The sequence below is a fragment of the Aulonocara sp. 'chitande type north' Nkhata Bay genome, linkage group LG1 (assembly GCF_057382095.1).
Source record: "Aulonocara sp. 'chitande type north' Nkhata Bay isolate Kocher_YH1m ecotype deep benthic linkage group LG1, A_spYH_male_GT1.1, whole genome shotgun sequence".
Taxonomy (NCBI): domain Eukaryota; kingdom Metazoa; phylum Chordata; class Actinopteri; order Cichliformes; family Cichlidae; genus Aulonocara; species Aulonocara sp. 'chitande type north' Nkhata Bay.
Genome location: NC_141344.1, coordinates 24468891 through 24485409, shown reverse-complemented (window position 1 = coordinate 24485409; position 16519 = coordinate 24468891). Strand labels below are relative to the sequence as shown.

The following is a 16519-nucleotide window of genomic DNA, read 5'->3' as shown; positions in this document are numbered from 1 at the left end:
TAATACAACACAGTAAATCTGAGCTGTATAGAGACTTAAAAAGAGACATAGCTCAAAAATGTGGTCAGTCTACTTTTTAAGTCTTAATATTGTATTGCATTAATTTTGCAGTGAATGTTTATGTGAATAAAAACATGGAACATTTTCTGCCTTTCTTATTTTTTAATAACAAAATGCACCCATAATAAACAGATTTATGGGTATAAACAATGCAATGCAGAGACCTGTAATACTGAAATAACTGTGAGTGACCTGCAATACTGAAATAACTGAGAGTAACAAACTATCTCCCTTGAGTATTAACTTATGATGGCAAAAACCAGGAGAAAGGACTGAGTAACTTAGTCATTACTAACCCAACAGACAAAGTCAAAAATTAAAAAAAAATAAAAATGAAAATCAAGTTAATTTTAACTGATGCAGCATTCCTGAACCTGCATTTTGTAATTTTATTTATTCATCTTTCTTTTCAATGCTACGATCCTGTTGTGGATGTAATACTTTATGGCAACCCAGTCTCTGCCTTTCAGAGCTGCCGGCTCTGCTTGGATGCAGGAGTCACATTCCTTTTTGCCAGGTACTTTGCAGCTTGTTATGAAATGAAGTAAGTGCCGCTCAACAGCCTTTACTTCATCATCTGTCCACTTGCACCTTGCCTTCCCAGCTGTCATAAATGGAAACAAAAAATATATATCTTAATGCGAATGTAAGATAAGAGAGAAAATATTCTAGTTTCTAATGTGAATACAAAATGTTCTTAAACCTTGCTTTCTACTGGAGCACTTTAAAGGAGCAATAAGCACAATTCATCATACTTAGGTTGAAGGAATTAAAAATGGCTATGTGAATAATTAGAGGTGTAATTTCATCTGGAGTACAGCATGAAGTCACAATCCCTCTCTCTGTGTTGATCTCCAGCCATAGACTTTGGTTTGGTTTACAGGCAGTGCAAAACAGCACACCTAGCAGTGAAAAGATATTGCTTATTGCTCCTTTAAGGATGCTTGGAATGAACCATTTGAAGTGCTGTGTTCTGCTGGGAATCAAATAAGATGAAATGATTTATGATAAAAGCTCTGAATAGTGTCATGCCTGAAAAGAATAAACATGTCCATTGATAACAAGTATATTCACTTAAAACATTTTGTATATGGGTACCTTTACCCTTTCCTGGTGCAGTGTTGCTGATGTTTTTGCTGTCCAGGGTGGTTGAGGCAGAAGCGCCCTCCATATTGTCCAGGGTGGTTGAGGCAGAAGCGCCCTCCATATTGTCCAGGGTGGTTGAGGCAGAAGCGCCCTCCATGTTGTCCAGGGTGGTTGAGGCAGAAGCGCCCTCCATGTTGTCCAGGGTGGTTGAGGCAGAAGCGCCCTCCATATTGTCCAGGGTGGTTGAGGCAGAAGCGCCCTCCATATTGTCCAGGGAAGCTGAGTAAAGTGTGTGGCTTTGGTTCCCAGAATTCTTGGTCCTTGAGCCTTTGAAAAGTAACAGTGAAATATGAGAATTAATGCATTTTTTGTTTGCATTGTAGGCAAAGTCAGCATTGGGCAGTGTGTAATTTTACATTTGATATGAATATTTTACATGTGAACATAATCTACTAATAATACTCATCAATACTCAGGCATCTCCCTAGAAACACATTACTTGCATGCACTACCTCTCAACTTGTGTGCCTAATCTCACAGAAGTGGACCTCCTAATCCTTATATTTAATATTTGCCTTTGTATTGCTTATTTATGCATTTTGCCAGACTTCAATGTATCCAGATCTTTTAGTACCATATTAATGAATGGTGTCTACCATTCTGTCTAATTTATATACTGCTGTCCCTTAAGCCCATCTAACATGACATGAACCTATTAACTGTCTCCAGTCTCATAACTTAAAGATATTATCACACACTGGGCAAGTCAAGATACCTTTGTGTTGTTGAGGGTCAGTGATGGTTTCTCCACTGGAATCATCATCACTTGTAACTGCTTCATCTTGTTGGGGAAAAATAATCAAGACAAAATATTTATATTAGAATCTGCTGAACATTCACAAATGTTATATTCAAAGATAACTATGTTTCAAAAAAAAAAGAAAGAAAAAGAATTCACCATCAGGATTGATCACGATGTCATCCAGCCCTTTCCCCTGCAGGTCAGACAGTTTTCCTTTCTCCATTGCAATCAACAGTTTGCTGACTTTTGCAAGCTGCAGGGTACTCTCTGGAAGCCGGTAGAATTCTCGATGGACACGGATGTCGTGTCCGAGAAAGGTGGCAAGTTGATCCATTTCATTTTCTTTTAGATTTAGTACTGTGGACAAAGTGGCAACTTGTTTCCGCAATCTTGTTGAGGTAAGGGCCTCTGGGTACTTTGCACCACATTTATTTGCATACTTGCGAAAGCAGTCAGAGCCTCTGTAATGAGAAAGGACACCTGGGCGTGCAAACAAGTACACATTCTCTGTGTGGACTTGACACTCACTTCTGGCTTTTGCGAGGAGCTCCATTGCAGTGATCATGTCAGGTGTGAGAAGCACAGGTACCATTCTTGATCTTTTACCACGAATCTCAACTCTGTCAAAGTGCTTTGCAAGTTTCCTTTCAAACTCAGTTAGGCCGATCATAATGTCAGGATTCAACTCTGTGCGATTCCGGGATGTAAAAACCTGGAGCTCCATTTTTGAAACTTCTCCTTGCCTTTTTCTGTTAAATAGCACTACCTGCGTCAAAGTCACTTGAGCAAGATTTCCGAAGGTTGTGCTGTTGGGTTTTTCCTCAAGGTCCTTCATGTACATTGCGGACTTAGTAGCAAGAAACTTATGCAGCAGTGACACATCCTGTGTAAATGGCAAAATCTGTGGTTTATTCCATTTGGCTTGTTGAAGTGTGCCCAATGCAGCAGCTGAAATGGACTCTGACCACTTTTTTTTCATACAGAGTGGCAAACTGCTTGGCTGACTCTGCAACATCATAGCGATTTGCAATGATGGCTTTATACTGCACAATGCTTGCAACTTTAGCCAAACTGTGTCCCAATTTCAAAGCCAAGGATGGGGTTTTATATGAGTTGCTCTCCTGCTCATAACCAGCAACAGCTCTGACTGCTTGTATGACATGGGGAAAGTTAGTAGGCATAACAAGGTCTTCTGTGCTCTTCAAAGGTGTCATAGCTCTGGCGGTTATCAATAACCTTGCGATCTCTCTCATTTTTTGGCGTATGTAATCATTCCTTTTCTCATTTGGTTTTCTGCCATTGTACAGTGACTCACCAAGGCTAAGAATGTCTCTTTCACTCGTTACTACAAAGGAAATGTCATCCTGATTCATTTCACAAGCAATCTTCCATACAGCTTCATGAACTTGATCAGGTTTCGGTAATTGCAGATGCATCCGTCTTTGCCCAGAGGGAGCTTCCTCATTAAACCTCTGAGGGCACCTTCTCACATGCCTCCAAAGGCAATTTCTTGCATATAGTCCTTGACAAAATTTACAATGACGGTAGTCCTCAGATCCTGTTGCAGTAGTGGGTCTTCGACAAGCAACCATTTCTCCAGCACCAGAAGTTGCCACAGTAGCATTATGGTTAAAGTTTCCCCTCTTCTTAATAGAGCGCAACAAATCTCTTCTTTTGCAGGATCTTTTATCATAACTGAAGGCGCTTGCAACTTCCGGCACATTACCGTGGGCAGATTCAAGGTGTCTTGCCAATTTAGCAATGGCCTTTTTACAATATAGACAGTATTGCTTCTTGTTGTACTTGCTTTGTCTTTCCGTGTTTGGCAAAGGTAGGACTTTTATGGAGCTGTTTTTAGGTGATGTGACCCCTGATGAATCAAAACTGCGGCTTGTTACCGAAGTACTGTGACTGCTACTTCTCAGTGACAAACTAAATGTTGTAGGTTTCTCTGAACTGGTGATCTTCCCACTGTGTCCTGAAGCCGTCTCCAATGCCATGTCATTTAACGTATTTTGGGGAACCACAGATTCTGTGATTTTCATGTCCACACTATGGAGACTTGTGTCAGAGGAACTGCCACATGAATCTGGGAAATAGTCTTTATCTTCATAATCCGTACAATCTGAGAATTCATCAGTAGAGATCTGAACGAAAATGGAGAAAAAGCATCTTTGTATTTATTAATAGCTAGAATGTCATTCCCCCTCCAGTAGCAGAACATTCTGCAATCCATGACTTGATGAAAATGCATTCATGTAGTAAATATGCATAATTACATAGCATAAACAATTTGAATGAAGAAGAAAAAGGCAGCTGGCTTACCTGCTCTGAGGTAGCTGTCTGGTGAAAGGTGAGAACTCGAGATTTTTGTCTGGCCTTACATGAAACGTAACAAATTCAATGTTTGTAATTATAATTCATTTGAAAACTAACTCAAAATTATTATGCAATTCAGTATACTGTAAAAAACATTGCTAGTAGGTTAAGAAATGAAAAACAATGCATTGTAACTTAATAGTGAGAATGATTTAACATACATATCACACACTTTGTGTCATGTCATTTTGACATAAAATCTTGGGTGAAAATTCATTTGTGAACCCTGTCAATCATTAATTATATTTGCTGAGATGAAAGGCTGCATTGAGTTGACATATATGTCACAGATACATTAGTGAACATTATTGACAGGAGGATCTGAGTTCCTTATTCTAGATATTATAGAAACTTAACACAGTACAGTTCTGCTACCCAACAATATGAGGACAGTGTAACACACACACTAGAGTTGTTGGTCCAACCATATGAGGACGTATTCTGAAACACACTCATGTTCTTCACAGCTTGAAACAATATGAGGACATGACGACTGAACACATGTAGAGTTCATGTTCCTGACTTCTAACTTGTCCTGCTGTTGTCAATAAAAGCTCTAAACCCAACACTGATGTAAAGCCATCTATTTCCCCAGAAATCCAATCATGTAAACTGATCAGCTTCAGGTTAAATGGACAAAAACATGTGTAAAAGGACAAAAATATTAAATTTAATTGGAATAAAGACCAAATTGATGCTTTAAAGGGAAAGTTTGGACTAACAACTGGTATAGCCAATTTCCTTCTCCTAATGCTAATGTTGATTTTGGGAAACTTTCACTCAAACTGATTGTTTTAATACAATCAAAGTGCATTTCATTTATGCACTAGGCCCAACTGACTCATATACTTGATTCCAAATACAAAAATTTATGCGTAACCTGTTGGAGGAATGAAGTGGATTTGTTACTCACTTCTTGGTCTGTAGGAGGTTGGGACAGGGTCACAACACTTGGTGTCTGCAACAAAAGACAACAATATAATGTCAGAAACATTCTGTACTACAAATGCTGACTAGCTCATTAACTACAGATCATACTTGTTTCAGTGAACATTATTACAGAAGGATCTGACTTCCTTATGCCAGATTCTATAGAAACTTAACACAGTACAGGTCTGCTACCCAACAATATGAGGACAGTGTAACACACACACTAGAGTTGTTGGTCCAACCATATGAGGACGTATTCTGAAACACACTCATGTTCTTCACAGCTTGAAACAATATGAGGACATGACGACTGAACACATGTAGAGTTCATGTTCCTGACTTCTAACTTGTCCTGCTGTTGTCAATAAAAGCTCTAAACCCAACACTGATGTAAAGCCATCTATTTCCCCAGAAATCCAATCATGTAAACTGATCAGCTTCAGGTTAAATGGACAAAAACATGTGTAAAAGGACAAAAATATTAAATTTAATTGGAATAAAGACCAAATTGATGCTTTAAAGGGAAAGTTTGGACTAACAACTGGTATAGCCAATTTCCTTCTCCTAATGCTAATGTTGATTTTGGGAAACTTTCACTCAAACTGATTGTTTTAATACAATCAAAGTGCATTTCATTTATGCACTAGGCCCAACTGACTCATATACTTGATTCCAAATACAAAAATTTATGCGTAACCTGTTGGAGGAATGAAGTGGATTTGTCACTCACTTCTTGGTCTGTAGGAGGTTGGGACAGGGTCTCAACACTTGGTGTCTGCAACAAAAGACAACAATATAATGTCAGAAACATTCTGTACTACAAATGCTGACTAGCTCATTAACTACAGATCATACTTGTTTCAGTGAACATTATTACAGAAGGATCTGACTTCCTTATGCCAGATTCTATAGAAACTTAACACAGTACAGTTCTGCTACCCAACAATATGAGGACAGTGTAACACACACACACTAGAGTTGTTGGTCCAACCATATGAGGACGTATTCTGAAACACACTCATGTTCTTCACAGCTTGAAACAATATGAGGACATGACGACTGAACACATGTAGAGTTCATGTTCCTGACTTCTAACTTGTCCTGCTGTTGTCAATAAAAGCTCTAAACCCAACACTGATGTAAAGCCATCTATTTCCCCAGAAATCCAATCATGTAAACTGATCAGCTTCAGGTTAAATGGACAAAAACATGTGTAAAAGGACAAAAATATTAAATTTAATTGGAATAAAGACCAAATTGATGCTTTAAAGGGAAAGTTTGGACTAACAACTGGTATAGCCAATTTCCTTCTCCTAATGCTAATGTTGATTTTGGGAAACTTTCACTCAAACTGATTGTTTTAATACAATCAAAGTGCATTTCATTTATGCACTAGGCCCAACTGACTCATATACTTGATTCCAAATACAAAAATTTATGCGTAACCTGTTGGAGGAATGAAGTGGATTTGTCACTCACTTCTTGGTCTGTAGGAGGTTGGGACAGGGTCTCAACACTTGGTGTCTGCAACAAAAGACAACAATATAATGTCAGAAACATTCTGTACTACAAATGCTGACTAGCTCATTAACTACAGATCATACTTGTTTCAGTGAACATTATTACAGAAGGATCTGACTTCCTTATGCCAGATTCTATAGAAACTTAACACAGTACAGTTCTGCTACCCAACAATATGAGGACAGTGTAACACACACACTAGAGTTGTTGGTCCAACCATATGAGGACGTATTCTGAAACACACTCATGTTCTTCACAGCTTGAAACAATATGAGGACATGACGACTGAACACATGTAGAGTTCATGTTCCTGACTTCTAACTTGTCCTGCTGTTGTCAATAAAAGCTCTAAACCCAACACTGATGTAAAGCCATCTATTTCCCCAGAAATCCAATCATGTAAACTGATCAGCTTCAGGTTAAATGGACAAAAACATGTGTAAAAGGACAAAAATATTAAATTTAATTGGAATAAAGACCAAATTGATGCTTTAAAGGGAAAGTTTGGACTAACAACTGGTATAGCCAATTTCCTTCTCCTAATGCTAATGTTGATTTTGGGAAACTTTCACTCAAACTGATTGTTTTAATACAATCAAAGTGCATTTCATTTATGCACTAGGCCCAACTGACTCATATACTTGATTCCAAATACAAAAATTTATGCGTAACCTGTTGGAGGAATGAAGTGGATTTGTCACTCACTTCTTGGTCTGTAGGAGGTTGGGACAGGGTCTCAACACTTGGTGTCTGCAACAAAAGACAACAATATAATGTCAGAAACATTCTGTACTACAAATGCTGACTAGCTCATTAACTACAGATCATACTTGTTTCAGTGAACATTATTACAGAAGGATCTGACTTCCTTATGCCAGATTCTATAGAAACTTAACACAGTACAGTTCTGCTACCCAACAATATGAGGACAGTGTAACACACACACTAGAGTTGTTGGTCCAACCATATGAGGACGTATTCTGAAACACACTCATGTTCTTCACAGCTTGAAACAATATGAGGACATGACGACTGAACACATGTAGAGTTCATGTTCCTGACTTCTAACTTGTCCTGCTGTTGTCAATAAAAGCTCTAAACCCAACACTGATGTAAAGCCATCTATTTCCCCAGAAATCCAATCATGTAAACTGATCAGCTTCAGGTTAAATGGACAAAAACATGTGTAAAAGGACAAAAATATTAAATTTAATTGGAATAAAGACCAAATTGATGCTTTAAAGGGAAAGTTTGGACTAACAACTGGTATAGCCAATTTCCTTCTCCTAATGCTAATGTTGATTTTGGGAAACTTTCACTCAAACTGATTGTTTTAATACAATCAAAGTGCATTTCATTTATGCACTAGGCCCAACTGACTCATATACTTGATTCCAAATACAAAAATTTATGCGTAACCTGTTGGAGGAATGAAGTGGATTTGTTACTCACTTCTTGGTCTGTAGGAGGTTGGGACAGGGTCTCAACACTTGGTGTCTGCAACAAAAGACAACAATATAATGTCAGAAACATTCTGTACTACAAATGCTGACTAGCTCATTAACTACAGATCATACTTGTTTCAGTGAACATTATTACAGAAGGATCTGACTTCCTTATGCCAGATTCTATAGAAACTTAACACAGTACAGTTCTGCTACCCAACAATATGAGGACAGTGTAACACACACACTAGAGTTGTTGGTCCAACCATATGAGGACGTATTCTGAAACACACTCATGTTCTTCACAGCTTGAAACAATATGAGGACATGACGACTGAACACATGTAGAGTTCATGTTCCTGACTTCCAACTTGTCCTGCTGTTGTCAATAAAAGCTCTACACCCAACACTGATGTAAAGCCATCTATTTCCCCAGAAATCCAATCATGTAAACTGATCAGCTTCAGGTTAAATGGACAAAAACATGTGTAAAAGGACAAAAATATTAAATTTAATTGGAATAAAGACCAAATTGATGCTTTAAAGGGAAAGTTTGGACTAACAACTGGTATAGCCAATTTCCTTCTCCTAATGCTAATGTTGATTTTGGGAAACTTTCACTCAAACTGATTGTTTTAATACAATCAAAGTGCATTTCATTTATGCACTAGGCCCAACTGACTCATATACTTGATTCCAAATACAAAAATTTATGCGTAACCTGTTGGAGGAATGAAGTGGATTTGTCACTCACTTCTTGGTCTGTAGGAGGTTGGGACAGGGTCTCAACACTTGGTGTCTGCAACAAAAGACAACAATATAATGTCAGAAACATTCTGTACTACAAATGCTGACTAGCTCATTAACTACAGATCATACTTGTTTCAGTGAACATTATTACAGAAGGATCTGACTTCCTTATGCCAGATTCTATAGAAACTTAACACAGTACAGTTCTGCTACCCAACAATATGAGGACAGTGTAACACACACACTAGAGTTGTTGGTCCAACCATATGAGGACGTATTCTGAAACACACTCATGTTCTTCACAGCTTGAAACAATATGAGGACATGACGACTGAACACATGTAGAGTTCATGTTCCTGACTTCTAACTTGTCCTGCTGTTGTCAATAAAAGCTCTAAACCCAACACTGATGTAAAGCCATCTATTTCCCCAGAAATCCAATCATGTAAACCGATCAGCTTCAGGTTAAATGGACAAAAACATGCGTAAAAGGACAAAAATATTAAATTTAATTGGAATAAAGACCAAATTGATGCTTTAAAGGGAAAGTTTGGACTAACAACTGGTATAGCCAATTTCCTTCTCCTAATGCTAATGTTGATTTTGGGAAACTTTCACTCAAACTGATTGTTTTAATACAATCAAAGTGCATTTCATTTATGCACTAGGCCCAACTGACTCATATACTTGATTCCAAATACAAAAATTTATGCGTAACCTGTTGGAGGAATGAAGTGGATTTGTCACTCACTTCTTGGTCTGTAGGAGGTTGGGACAGGGTCTCAACACTTGGTGTCTGCAACAAAAGACAACAATATAATGTCAGAAACATTCTGTACTACAAATGCTGACTAGCTCATTAACTACAGATCATACTTGTTTCAGTGAACATTATTACAGAAGGATCTGACTTCCTTATGCCAGATTCTATAGAAACTTAACACAGTACAGGTCTGCTACCCAACAATATGAGGACAGTGTAACACACACACTAGAGTTGTTGGTCCAACCATATGAGGACGTATTCTGAAACACACTCATGTTCTTCACAGCTTGAAACAATATGAGGACATGACGACTGAACACATGTAGAGTTCATGTTCCTGACTTCTAACGTGTCCTGCTGTTGTCAATAAAAGCTCTAAACCCAACACTGATGTAAAGCCATCTATTTCCCCAGAAATCCAATCATGTAAACTGATCAGCTTCAGGTTAAATGGACAAAAACATGTGTAAAAGGACAAAAATATTAAATTTAATTGGAATAAAGACCAAATTGATGCTTTAAAGGGAAAGTTTGGACTAACAACTGGTATAGCCAATTTCCTTCTCCTAATGCTAATGTTGATTTTGGGAAACTTTCACTCAAACTGATTGTTTTAATACAATCAAAGTGCATTTCATTTATGCACTAGGCCCAACTGACTCATATACTTGATTCCAAATACAAAAATTTATGCGTAACCTGTTGGAGGAATGAAGTGGATTTGTCACTCACTTCTTGGTCTGTAGGAGGTTGGGACAGGGTCTCAACACTTGGTGTCTGCAACAAAAGACAACAATATAATGTCAGAAACATTCTGTACTACAAATGCTGACTAGCTCATTAACTACAGATCATACTTGTTTCAGTGAACATTATTACAGAAGGATCTGACTTCCTTATGCCAGATTCTATAGAAACTTAACACAGTACAGTTCTGCTACCCAACAATATGAGGACAGTGTAACACACACACACTAGAGTTGTTGGTCCAACCATATGAGGACGTATTCTGAAACACACTCATGTTCTTCACAGCTTGAAACAATATGAGGACATGACGACTGAACACATGTAGAGTTCATGTTCCTGACTTCTAACTTGTCCTGCTGTTGTCAATAAAAGCTCTAAACCCAACACTGATGTAAAGCCATCTATTTCCCCAGAAATCCAATCATGTAAACTGATCAGCTTCAGGTTAAATGGACAAAAACATGTGTAAAAGGACAAAAATATTAAATTTAATTGGAATAAAGACCAAATTGATGCTTTAAAGGGAAAGTTTGGACTAACAACTGGTATAGCCAATTTCCTTCTCCTAATGCTAATGTTGATTTTGGGAAACTTTCACTCAAACTGATTGTTTTAATACAATCAAAGTGCATTTCATTTATGCACTAGGCCCAACTGACTCATATACTTGATTCCAAATACAAAAATTTATGCGTAACCTGTTGGAGGAATGAAGTGGATTTGTCACTCACTTCTTGGTCTGTAGGAGGTTGGGACAGGGTCTCAACACTTGGTGTCTGCAACAAAAGACAACAATATAATGTCAGAAACATTCTGTACTACAAATGCTGACTAGCTCATTAACTACAGATCATACTTGTTTCAGTGAACATTATTACAGAAGGATCTGACTTCCTTATGCCAGATTCTATAGAAACTTAACACAGTACAGTTCTGCTACCCAACAATATGAGGACAGTGTAACACACACACTAGAGTTGTTGGTCCAACCATATGAGGACGTATTCTGAAACACACTCATGTTCTTCACAGCTTGAAACAATATGAGGACATGACGACTGAACACATGTAGAGTTCATGTTCCTGACTTCTAACGTGTCCTGCTGTTGTCAATAAAAGCTCTAAACCCAACACTGATGTAAAGCCATCTATTTCCCCAGAAATCCAATCATGTAAACTGATCAGCTTCAGGTTAAATGGACAAAAACATGTGTAAAAGGACAAAAATATTAAATTTAATTGGAATAAAGACCAAATTGATGCTTTAAAGGGAAAGTTTGGACTAACAACTGGTATAGCCAATTTCCTTCTCCTAATGCTAATGTTGATTTTGGGAAACTTTCACTCAAACTGATTGTTTTAATACAATCAAAGTGCATTTCATTTATGCACTAGGCCCAACTGACTCATATACTTGATTCCAAATACAAAAATTTATGCGTAACCTGTTGGAGGAATGAAGTGGATTTGTCACTCACTTCTTGGTCTGTAGGAGGTTGGGACAGGGTCTCAACACTTGGTGTCTGCAACAAAAGACAACAATATAATGTCAGAAACATTCTGTACTACAAATGCTGACTAGCTCATTAACTACAGATCATACTTGTTTCAGTGAACATTATTACAGAAGGATCTGACTTCCTTATGCCAGATTCTATAGAAACTTAACACAGTACAGTTCTGCTACCCAACAATATGAGGACAGTGTAACACACACACACTAGAGTTGTTGGTCCAACCATATGAGGACGTATTCTGAAACACACTCATGTTCTTCACAGCTTGAAACAATATGAGGACATGACGACTGAACACATGTAGAGTTCATGTTCCTGACTTCTAACTTGTCCTGCTGTTGTCAATAAAAGCTCTAAACCCAACACTGATGTAAAGCCATCTATTTCCCCAGAAATCCAATCATGTAAACTGATCAGCTTCAGGTTAAATGGACAAAAACATGTGTAAAAGGACAAAAATATTAAATTTAATTGGAATAAAGACCAAATTGATGCTTTAAAACCCTCGGAGGGTTTAAGTCAAAATAGGGACCCTTTGGATTTTTGATTCTCAATATATCAATCATTTTAAAGACTAGTTGCATGAAACTTGGCCATGAGGTGCATTTTAGGATTATTTTTAAAATTCAATGATCCCCTCTATGGTGTGGTATATAGCAAAGGAGATTCACATAAGTGTTACCTCCTGTGTTCCTCGTACCATTTTGGGTCCCATTGACTCCCATTATAATCACATATTTTCGATATACTGTAATCCTGACATGTGATGATGCCTTTCTCGTGAATACCTAATGGATCTAAGCCTCAGCCTTCAAAATAAAGGAAAAATAGGTTTTGGATCAAATGAGCAAAATATTAGGTACAGCACCACCATAGACATTTTCAGTGGTTTTGAATGCAGGACATGGTTATCTTACTATGCAAAATACATGACAATAAAACAGCTCACCACCATAAAATAGTCTTGATGTAGTGGAACTGATATAACAGAGTGGTGTGAATGTGATTGAGAATATATTTATACTGTGTGTCGGTCGCAAACAAAACAGCCTATAGAGCCGCCTTCTTGAAGTGAACAACGGCAGCCTGCTCCGTTTTTTGTTTTTTTTCCCTTCTCTGAACCTCTGTCAGTGTTATGTTGCTCCACTTTGCACACACTGGCTCTGAGCAAGTGAGTGGAGGGGTGCAAAAGCAGCCACGTGTTTGCAGAGCAGAGGGGGGAGGGGTGCAAAAACAGCCACCTGTTTGCAGAGCAGAGGGGGGAGGGGCAGTTGTTACTCTCTCAGTGGCAAGTCAGCAGAGCTGGGGGAGAGACAGAGAGAGATCCTTTTCTATCTTCTTGGATTCAAGTGCACATTTGAAGTCTGTGAGAATAGTTTGCAGCCTTGTCTTGCGAGTCATTTCTGCACAGACGCCACGAAATGCACAGACGCGCGCACGGACAACACAAAGCGCACGGTCAATTTCGGGGAGGCTCTTGCTGAGAAAGAGCAGCAGTGCTCATCGTGCAAACAGCACATTATTATCGTAACTGCTGCAAAGATATATATATTCTGAAACACACTCATGTTCTTCACAGCTTGAAACAATATGAGGACATGACGACTGAACACATGTAGAGTTCATGTTCCTGACTTCTAACTTGTCCTGCTGTTGGCAATAAAAGCTCTAAACCCAACACTGATGTAAAGCCATCTATTTCCCCAGAAATCCAATCATGTAAACTGATCAGCTTCAGGTTAAATGGACAAAAACATCTGTAAAAGGACAAAAATATCAAATTTTGTCAATAAAACCCTGCACTGATCTACTCTGGTCTTCATAACTAGAATAATATCTATCTTTTCATCTACTAATATTTAACATTCCCTGTACTGCACAATCTATGAAGAGGATTTACTTACCAGAGCTCGCCATGGCCACATAGATTCTCCATAGTCATAGGTGATTTCACTCTCCGCTTGGATATTTTCAATAGCAAACAAGCAGAGATGAGGTTTATCCTGGACTGCCAGCTGTTTCATCTTGCAGTTTGGGTACTTGTGGTCATCATTAACCAGCCGGCCAAGTGAGTCGTCTTCACGGGAGGCATCAATGCTAAAAGTGAAGAAAAGAACATATGTTTTGTTCACTAAAAACATAATGTTGTAAAGAACAACTGATATTGTATATGCCTTTACTTACCACCATGTGCTATTTTTCCATTTAAAATCAAATAGGAAAGCAGTTTGCTTTTCTGTGTACTTTTTCTGCCGCTTGTCCCGTTCATGTTCTGAGATAAGCTCCCCACGGTACTCGACCACAAAGGATCCCTTTTCAATTGGTTCAGAGGCAAATACACCACGTCCTAATACAAGATGTTCAATAAGTAGCGTTAAGTAATACAATCCAAATCAGGTTTACTGCAGCTGATCAGCCACTGACAAAACATATGCAGAACAAACAATCACAAAATGTTTTAATTGTGAGGGGAACATCTAGATCAGGGGTGCCCAATCCCGGTCCTCGAGAGCTACTGTCCTGCAGCTTTTAGATGCATCCTTGTTCCCACACACCTGAATCAAATGAATGGCTTGTTATCAGGCCTTTGCCAAACATGATGGCATGCTGAAGAGATCAAACCATTTGATTCAGGTGTGTGGGAACAAGGATGCATCTAAAAGCTGCAGGACGGTAGCTCTCGAGGACCGGGATTGGGCACCCCTGATCTAGATGCTTACGTTCAGGGCTGCAACAAATGAGTTGATACAATAAATAAATGCTAATAATAAAAAAAACAATTATTAAAATAGTTGGCAACAAATTTCAAATACATGAAAATATAAAACATTTTTTAATCTAGATGATAGATAGATAGCTAGCTAGCTTTGGGAGGTTCCCTCAGGGAAACTGAAGCAATTGTTATATATTTGTCACGGTCCGGGGCAGCGGCCGTGTGGAGAGTGGAAGGAGGACCCAAAACGCAGCACTTATTCAGGTGTGAGGGTGATTTATTGATAATATCAAACACAAAGTGGAGATGGCAAACAGAACTAAGGACGAAACTAAACTGGGATAAACTACACAGAGGAGTGGGAAACCTGAACATGAAGGGAGAACAGCAGGGAGAGCACGCAGAGGATTACACCAGGTATGAACACAGACGACGCGACGAGGAACAGAGGCAAACACACACTATAAATACACAGAGAGACACTGGGAAGTCACACACAGGTGGGAGACACAGCTGGACCTGATTAACCTGATGAGACAGGGGAACACTAACACCAGGGACCAACAGAGGGAGCACAAACCCAGAACCCAGTGTCTAAAATCCCAAACACAAACCATCCCAAAACAGCCATGAATAATAATGAAAGTAATAACAATAAAGAACATAAACACAAAGTCACCGAGTCATGGTCGCAGGGCCATGACAATATTATTAAATATTATAATAAACATTAGTTGCAGCTCTGGTAATATTCATGCAATAGCCATAAGGAACAACATATAACATACCTTTATAGTCATTGATCCATTGGGCCTTTAAACAAGTCTTGTCACTTCCAGATAAAATAAAGTGAGCAGCCTCTGCTTCAGGACGAAGTCTGAGTCTTCTTTTTGACATGTTCTTCACTCTCAATCTGCTCAACCTGTACACATCTTCATGAGAAAATGACGAAAAGTCAGCAAGACAAAACCAACCAGTACTTTCTTTACATGGTATTTTAAATAGTATTTTTCTGCCTTAAATCACAATGCATTTGCTAATCAGACTAATATACCAGTGCAAACACTTTGCAAATGTAATGTGACATTAAATTACCTTCACGAATAATTTTAACATGCCAATACACGGACAAATACTGTAAACTGTGCACTTTACTACCATTACTGAAACACTAATGTCATTGATTTGTGCTAAACAGGAAAACATTAATATTATCATTGAAATCCCAGAAAACATATCTTGAAATAAAATGCGTGTTGCAGTAGCCTACACTTAAAAAGAGCTTAGACTGACTGTCTCTGCAGTTGCAGATGCAGAGAGGGCCGCAGGCCCTTTAACTCCAGTGGAAATTTAAAAACAATTAAATTTAACTTCTAATATCTGTTGCTGAAGATAAAGCTAAAGTATATTTATTACCATTTATCATCATGCACCATTTTAACTTTATTCAAATCGATTGTGTGTTGTTTCCATTCCATTTAGCTAACATTAATTAGCTTGTTAAACATACAACTTTACCTCGAAGCGTGCGTGAAATCATGGATATCAAAGGTAAATACATACGTCAAGATAAATCTCTCCTGAGTGCTGAAGGTCCCGGATGTGCCGTTCACGCAGAGCTCCGGCGAGATTGTATCTTGGCGTGACCAGCAGCTCTTTGGTTGAGGCTTTCGAACAATCAGATGCATCTTTACTCACTTGTTGACCAATCAGAGACGTCGTTCTATGCTCCACTGACGAAATGCTGCATCCTCTCACCAGCCACGGTCTCTCCTCGTCCATTTAACAACAAAAACACAG

The 16519-nt window shown here is 38.5% G+C and overlaps 3 protein-coding genes across 4 annotated transcripts in view; all 3 read right to left on the bottom strand.

The window, feature by feature from the left end:
- Window positions 1-16519, bottom strand: part of gpc6a (glypican 6a) — a 180285-nt gene that overhangs the window by 151889 nt on the left and 11877 nt on the right. The gene's annotated exons all lie outside the window — the stretch shown is intronic.
- On the bottom strand, window positions 205-7773 carry LOC147339140 (uncharacterized). The gene is made up of 10 exons (XM_086297427.1): window positions 7723-7773; window positions 7484-7528; window positions 6737-6781; window positions 5988-6032; window positions 5241-5285; window positions 3847-4095; window positions 2105-2954; window positions 1922-1987; window positions 1165-1473; window positions 205-664 (listed from the first exon to the last, which is right to left on the bottom strand). The coding sequence occupies exons 1-10, from the start codon at window positions 7771-7773 to the stop codon at window positions 450-452; spliced, it is 1920 nt and encodes a 639-aa protein (XP_086153553.1). The 3' UTR covers window positions 205-449.
- LOC147339139 (N-lysine methyltransferase KMT5A-like) lies at window positions 8227-16238 on the bottom strand. Its single transcript, XM_086297420.1, has 9 exons — window positions 15508-16238; window positions 14191-14353; window positions 13911-14103; window positions 11968-12012; window positions 11221-11265; window positions 10472-10516; window positions 9725-9769; window positions 8945-9022; window positions 8227-8238 (listed from the first exon to the last, which is right to left on the bottom strand). Exons 1-9 carry the CDS (start codon window positions 15614-15616, stop codon window positions 8227-8229), a joined length of 735 nt encoding a protein of 244 aa, XP_086153546.1. The 5' UTR covers window positions 15617-16238.

Coding starts and splice junctions, on each gene's coding strand:
- LOC147339140 (XM_086297427.1), bottom strand. CDS start 7,773: ATGAGTGTGTTTCAGAATACGTCCTCATATGGTTGGACCAACAACTCT. Junction 6,782..7,483: donor AACCTCCTACAGACCAAGAA/GTGAGTGACAAA, acceptor CTTTTGTTGCAG/ACACCAAGTGTTGAGACCCT. Junction 1,988..2,104: donor CATCGTGATCAATCCTGATG/GTGAATTCTTTT, acceptor TTCCCCAACAAG/ATGAAGCAGTTACAAGTGAT.
- LOC147339139 (XM_086297420.1), bottom strand. CDS start 15,616: ATGTCAAAAAGAAGACTCAGACTTCGTCCTGAAGCAGAGGCTGCTCAC. Junction 14,354..15,507: donor ATGGATCAATGACTATAAAG/GTATGTTATATG, acceptor ATCTTGTATTAG/GACGTGGTGTATTTGCCTCT. Junction 12,013..13,910: donor TGTGGCCATGGCGAGCTCTG/GTAAGTAAATCC, acceptor CTTTTGTTGCAG/ACACCAAGTGTTGAGACCCT.